Source organism: Equus asinus, chromosome 21 (genome assembly GCF_041296235.1).
Source record: "Equus asinus isolate D_3611 breed Donkey chromosome 21, EquAss-T2T_v2, whole genome shotgun sequence".
NCBI classification, from domain to species: domain Eukaryota; kingdom Metazoa; phylum Chordata; class Mammalia; order Perissodactyla; family Equidae; genus Equus; species Equus asinus.
Genome location: NC_091810.1, coordinates 33898254 through 33905895, shown reverse-complemented (window position 1 = coordinate 33905895; position 7642 = coordinate 33898254). Strand labels below are relative to the sequence as shown.

Genomic DNA, 7642 nt, shown 5'->3' with positions numbered 1-7642 from the left:
TTATTTCAATGAAGTCCAGTTTATGTAGTCTTTGTCAATTGTGCTTTTAATACAAAGTCTTTTAAAACTGTTCCCCGCCCCCTTTTTTTGCTCAGGGCAAATAACTTTAAGGATAGAGCACACGAATATTCAACATTAAAAGATAAATGAAAACAAACTCCAAATAAGAACCTTCAAATCTTCCAGTCCCACGTAGTCTGTCTGATCTCAGAGAATAGATCTCTAAATGACTGCTACAAAGACTTGACTTCATTTCTTTCTCCCTTAGGAAAAGAGTTAGAAGAGCTCCCAGTCAGAGGAGGTTAGACCATGCCTCCACGCACTGCCTCTGCAAATACAAGACAGGAACAAGAGAAACAGAATATTTCCCATAGCTGGCATATAAAACTTACTTAATTTTGGATTTATGAAGTTTGGCATAAGACATGTAGGAATTGCAATTGGCCTATTTTGAATATTAAAATGACACAAGATTATTGGACCTAAAGTTCTCCAGAAGAAGGATGACGTTGCCAACTAAATTCTCTCCTACTGCTGTGAAAACAGTCTCCAGTCTTCACCTCTCCTATACCTCTGCCTTGTGTCTTGGAGATGGTCACGGTTTTGTATATCAGAAAAGGCAGTGAATGAATGAGAAGGCATTTGGAATTAGGTCCCTAGAAAACAGCCCCTGCCTTTTGCACTGTGGGAGAAGGGGAAGGTGCCATTCCCATTGTAGTCTATACAACATGCCCAGGTGCGTAAGGCGATCTTTCCGCTTTTCAGTTTTCCTTCCCATAGTATGGGGCGCACTAAAAAGGCAACACATTCAAGAACCCAGCCTGCTAAAGGTCTTTGCCTCCAACATTCTTTCAAGTTATCCACGACCATGAGGAGCACAACTATGGTGAATTTGGGTCTTTACAAGTTTAAAACAAAGAGAAGTGGCTTTGGATTCAGAAGATCAGAGCTTTAATCTTGATCAGCCACATGTTAATTGTGTGTTCTTGGTCATGTTCTTACCTTGCCTGAGATAGCGTTCTCATCTGTAAAACAGGAATGATAGATTCACAGAATTGCTAAGGTGATTAATTAAGGTAACATAGGTAAAGTTCCTAGCATACAGTAAGCACTTAATCAATGTGAGCTCCTCTAAATGAAAATAATACATCCTAAAACCCATTAGATTTAGACTATGGAGCTGCACCGTCCAATATGGTAGCTACTAGCAAAATGTGGATATTAATTAATTGAAATTACCTAGACTTTAAAATTCAGTTCTCAAAGTTCAATAATTACGTGACTAGTGACTACATATTGAACAGCATCAATATTTTATCATTGCCATGATCACAGAAAACTCTGTTGGGCAGTGATGCAATAGAAGTGATAGAAATACATAAGAAACAGAAGTCCAGAAGCCTAAATTTTTGACACTAACTATATAACTTTAGTGGAGCACTTTTATCCCACTATGTCACAATTTCCTCAATGGTAAAATGGAATAATGTTATCGGGATCAGGTGCACTGAAATCACTTTTTTCCTTGATTTCTCATCATCTTCCCAGGACCCCAAGATTAAATTATGCACAACACAGTCTCCAGCAAGGACCACTTTGAGGACGACTTGATAGGTACAGCTCTTTGGGAGTTTAATATTCATAGCCATGATTTGGTATTACTCCAACACACCTGTAAGTAGTTAAGAATAGCATATGTTTAGAAGCTCACCAAGCTACCTGCAGGCAGTTCTTGTGACAGAGAGACACAAATGAACATAATTGAATAAGTTTTCATTGGCAAATGGCCTTTTGTAGACTAGTAAGTTCTCACAGGGTTTAAAATGGAAAGATCAAAGATATTTCCTAACTTATTCATTTGTTTCACTTTAATGCCTAAATCTGCCTTTTCCAGGTTTGGAAACAATAATCTCTTGATGTCATTTTGGGGGTAATGTATTTTTTAAATTTATCTACAGAAGGGGTTGGCAAACCTTTGCTGTAAAGAGCCAAATAGTAAATATTTTAGGGCCATAAGGTCTGTATCACACTACTTAACTCTGCTCTTGAAGCATGAAAGCAACCATAGGCAATATGTAAATAATGGGCATGGCTTTGCCAATAAACTTCATTTACTTAAATAGTCCCACTGGCCTTGGTTCACCAACTCCAGATCCAGAAGGATATACAGAACATACCTTTCCCAACTCTCCCATATTATTTTTCACCACTATTATATTTTTTAATTTATTTTAATTTTTGAACATACCGCATCCTGCAAATGATCACAAACATTTAAATGTTTAACTTAGAAATGTCCAAACATAATTTTTCTTCTAATTTTATTAAGGCCTTGAATAAAAAACAATGTAATTCTTTAGGATAACTTTTTTTCCCTCAGGAAATTGAGCGGAATGGACATAGCATATAAATTGCAAAAGAACTAATTAAAAGTGATTCACAGATCTAGTCGGGTCATTTAAAGTTTCCTGGCTACTTTACTAATTCATGAATTGAATTACAACTTAAATAGAAAACTAAAATTGAGCTAAGTGCTTAAATGCCATTGTTTCTTATGTGGACATTACTGCTTGAGACAAACAAATCAAGGTCAATATTTAGATAATTCAAGCAGCATCTATACAAAAAGCCCAGTAACTTGTATGTATGGGTAAAAATGGACTCCAAAGAACCGGTGAGAAATTGATAGAATAGAATCATGAAATTTTAGAGTTGGAATTGTCCTTATGGAATAATTTGTTGAACCTCCTTGCTTTAGGGTTGATGGGTGTGGTTGACATCTCTTATTTTTCCTTCCCAGAAATATACCATTTCTTCTGATTAGAGCACCAATTTTCCTTACAGAACCACCTCCTCCCTCCCTTACTCTCAGCTTGGTAGTCTGGGTGAGGCTGGTCTCATCCTCAGGCCAACAGGTGTACTCATCAGAGCCCTGGAAACTCCTGGCCAGAAGGACTGGTTCAGGAGAAGGTTCCTGACCCAAAATTGGTCACTCAATTCTGGGATGTCTCTTAGAACTACCAGGAGAGAAAAGCCTCCTTGTTTCCTCTTTCCTTTCTCCCATTCTCACTCTTTTTCTTTCTTTTATTATCTATCCTTCCCCCCCCGCCCCCCTCCCCCCCCAACTCTCCTTCTCTCTTAGGGATGCTAAGCTTGAGAATACGTACTTGGGATGGCCAGCAGCCTCCTTTCCACATTGTAGAAATGACTGCTGAGAACGAAACCAGCACAGAGACAAGCTGGTCTGACGTGCAGAGTCCAAGTTCTGATGGCGTTGAGTCTCTGGGTCCACCCTTCACTGTGACCAGAAACCTCAGTCTTTTATAAATTGCCAGAGCTCAACAGTTCTCCCCCTTTTTTCTTAAGCTTGAGTTGGGTTTTTGTCACTAAGAGAGAGACTGGACAAATACAATAGGTTAATCAACTCAAATAAGTGAATGTTGATAAGTGGGAAGGTTGAGACTTTAATCTCCTCTAAATCTGACGCTTGTTCTAGGAGACTGACACGGTAGGCTAGCAAGTGTTAAAATCTTGCATGCAAAGCAGTTTACATCAAAAGTGTGTACTACTCTGTAAGCTCCTTGGACACCAGGTATCATGTTTAGATTGTCACCTCCTTTCATGAATACTCTTGCTCAGGATGAGGCCAAGGTTAAAAAATATTGATCAGATATAAAGGAAACTATTTTTCATATTTACACGTAGTACAAGTGAGACAAAGACTTGAAGGGGATGCTGAAGGTCAGAAATAGAGGGCACGCTGGTGTAGGTAATCGAGGGAGGACTTCAGATCTATCACTGACGCAAACTGCCTGGATTCTGCTCTGTGCCATCAGTCAGGAGAGCTGGGTCTACACACACACACCAGTAAGTCATTCTACAAATACTGATGGAATCTATACTGTGCTCAGCACCACGGACAGCATTTGAGCAACATGAACTCAGACACTTGGAGCTTCCAGGAAAAAAAAAGCTTAATTCTAACAACCACTTATTTGAAAATAAAGGGCTCTTTGCTTGTTATAACCCTTTTACAAAATAATGATGTGAATGAGTTAATTCTTTTATCCCTTCCTCCAAATTAGATTGATTAGAAACATCGATATATACAGTGAGTGAACACAGGCCTTTACAAAGGACAAAAAATTCAAATATGCTGGTTTTTGTCTAATTGACAAAATATATATTATTTCTTTTACCATACTAACTAGCTATTAAGCTGTCAAAAACCAAAACACACCTAAAGAGACATCATTAATATTTTTCATTCATTACATAACATATAGGAAAGGACATAAGACACACGTATCAAACAGTTTCTTTCTCCATAGCAAATATGAATGTATAAGATAATGACTTTGTAACTTTTGTCCACATGTGAAATTTATGAGAACAAACTGGTAAACTGGTAAAAAACAAACAAAAATTTTGGTCTGCTACACATTTGTATTTTGAGAGGAAAACTGTTCATGATGGCGGCTGAGATCATTAAACGGGAAGAGTTCACGGCAGTATATTTCCTTTAGCACGAGGCAGACTGAAGTCACATTTTAACTGTGAGAGATCTGTGACACTTACCTGGGCTTCTGGTTTGTATATAACTTATATTCTTTCATTGAATAATCTCCTAACAGAAATGGTTGCTGATAAAGTTGAGTGGAACTGAAATAATCCTGGGACAACCCTAAGACACCAAGGCTAGTGTCTTAGTAAAATAAAAATTGTCTGAGGAATAAAATTGACTAAAGTGAGAAAAACACAGATCTTAGAGCTTATAAAACATAGGATTTTATTTAAATTTGTGTACAGATAAAAATTTACCAAAATTTCAACAAAAATCTAATTCAAATTCTTCCCCATCACAAAAATGGACATTATGTAAAAAAGTCATATTCTCTCAATTACATTTTCCCAGCTGGTAGATTCTGGGCAGGAAGGGAAGGGGAGAGAAGATCCTGACACTCACAACATAATTTGATCTTCAGTGATGTCTCATCTTGAAATGACTTAATTGCAGAGATTTCCATAAAAATCAGCATTCTTTAGTTTTGACACTAAAACAGATCGTTCTGCTCCAAAATCACAAATAAGGCTTCTGGCTTGATTTTTAGTGTGAGGTAAACAGTATATTCAACATGAAGGCAAATGGGAGAATACATGTCTAAGATATCCGTGTGGACCTTCCACTGTGATATATATTTTGGAATATTCATGAATTTTCCAAACATGTGTTGGAATTAGAACATTGTAAAAACTGTTGCGGTGTGTAACAGCTCTTTGTTTGAATATCTTCACTCTGCCCTTCTGATAGTGAATATGTTAAATGTAATCTTTTCTGATAGTGAATATGTTAAATGTAATCTTTTCTGAGTTTTTTAAGGCTTGCGATTTTTTTATTATATAGGACTAAATGTCCACCAAAATTGTAAATGAACTAGGGCCTGATTTCAAATTCTCTCTCTCTAGATACATACTCTGTTTGGCCACAGAGGCTCCCTAAAGTCAGCAAAACAATGCTTACTGAGCAGGCTTACCATGACAGAAGACTATGAGGACACAGGACATTAATTTAATAAAGACTATAAGTGAAATCAGATTATTTAGGCTGTCTAGAAATCTTATTCAAGAAAATAGAGATTTAAAATTTTTCATACAGTGATTCTCACTTATCCCCTCCCCCTGTTTTTTCCCAATGGGATAACCATTTCCTTCACAGTGATGAGAAAAACATCCCTTTTTATGGGAAAGTGGACTTCTTCCTCCAAGGGATCAGGACGAAGGCATCACTTCTTAGTCACACTGGCCACAGCTTTCTTGGCTGCATCCTCCAGGTCGACGGCCGAAGTAATGGGGAGCCCGCTGTTATTGAGTATGTTCTGGGCCTCATGAACATTGGTTCCTAGAAGGGTGGGATGATGGACAGTCACTGAAATGAAACAAGGTGGTACCCTGGGAAGTTTCGTACAACCTGAGATTACGGGATACCCGGTTGGGTCTCACCAACACAATTTAATTACAACTCAGTTTCAGCTTTTTATGATCCAGATTCGGTGATTTAGATAGATCCAGATGACAAATTTATTTTTTTCCTCTTTTCACCTCAAATGTCTAGCATTACAAAGATACTGCATAAATTTTCTCTGGCCTTTAAAAAATGGAAATAATGAGGTGTTTATTAACACTGTGAACAAAGAAACGTAACCACTTTTTCAACTAGTCTGAAAGAGGAAAATCTTCTGAAATGGATTTCTCTTGATTGAAGAGTCTAAATACTGAATCTAAAGAAAAAGCCTCCTGTAAAAGATGAGCAAGAGAAAGGTAAATCAGGGTGTTGGGATGGTACGGAAGACTGGGAATAACACAGCAGGATGCATGGACTCATCTGTTTATAGCTGTATTCCTTTTCACCAGGAAGTGAATTAAATACAGGTTCTAATCAATGTCATTTACAGGAAAGATTATGTGACAAGATCTATATCAAGGGCTGGTCCTGCTAGAAAAGAAAATGAAAGACAGGACTTGCAAGAGACTAATAGACATTTTTTACTGATAAAAGCTAAAGTTTCTGCTGATAATCCACAGTCAAGCAGACTGAATGTGGCTTGGGCCCATACCAGAAGTCATTTGTCTTCAAGACTTCTTGAAATGAAGGGTCCAGATGGGGACCTAACCGAGATCATAAGTTCAGAGAAACTGCCCACCTATGGCCGCGAATCCACTGCTTTGGAGACAATGACAATATTTGACACATGCATTTCTGCTTCCTCCTCACCTACACAACAAAAAGGGTAGAGGCCCTAAAAATGAGCATTGCAGCCTCTGATGATGTCTCCTTGCTGGCCAACTCACCCCACTCAAAGGTGTGCTTTGGCGCCTGACTATTTAACATGCAAACTGCTTTTCTGTTCCTTCAGAGTGAATAAGCTCCTGGAGAAATGTGATAAAATTTAAGGGTCTAATGAAACATCCTTACATCATTTTCTGTGCTTTTATTTAGTTAGCAAGACAGGGCCTATCTATAAACAAAGACCTTGAAAAAGAGGCCTCAGAGGACCTAAGAGTGCAAATAAAAAGGAAGTGCTCGGTCAGAAAGTTTCATACAAAAAGGCAAAGGCCAAGTTAAAGATGAACAGTTGGACTGAAAAGGTGATGGAGCGACTGTCCCAGGACCCTGGGTCCACCAAAGCAGTGCTGAAGGGGACACTTGGCACTGGGTCGTTGGTTCAAGTCTTCTTGCTGCTGCTTGCCACAGGAATCTGAGGAATGGCCTCTCTGGAGAGCAACAACTCAAAGGGCAGGGCAGTTGTTAACTGAAATCCCCAGCGTCTCATCCTGGCTCTGCCGTGTACTAGTTGTGTAGTTTTGGGTAAATCATTTACTCCTTTGAGCATCAACTTTATCTCCAGACATAACATTATCATCATCTGCCTTATAACTAATATTCACGAAGCATTTACATACGCCAGACGTAATGCTACATGACTTACATGCAGCCTGTGAAATCTTTACAATGACTACACCTAGGTCCTATTGTCCCTATTTCACAGATGAGATAACTGAGGCACAGAGAGGTTAAATAACTTTTCCACAGTCATACAGGCTGTAAGTGTCAGAGATGGGACTTGAACCCTGTTCTCTCTAA

The 7642-nt window shown here is 38.4% G+C and overlaps 1 protein-coding gene across 1 annotated transcript in view; it reads right to left on the bottom strand.

Moving 5' to 3' along the window:
* Positions 1-4765: 4765 nt before the first annotated feature.
* The window catches only part of SUCLG2 (succinate-CoA ligase GDP-forming subunit beta), a 258302-nt gene continuing 255425 nt past the window's right edge, over positions 4766-7642 (bottom strand). Inside the window, exon 11 of the mRNA XM_044754403.2 lies at positions 4766-5899. Coding sequence (XP_044610338.1) covers positions 5784-5899 — 116 coding nt within the window. The 3' untranslated portion in view covers positions 4766-5783. The remainder of the gene's footprint in view (positions 5900-7642) is intronic.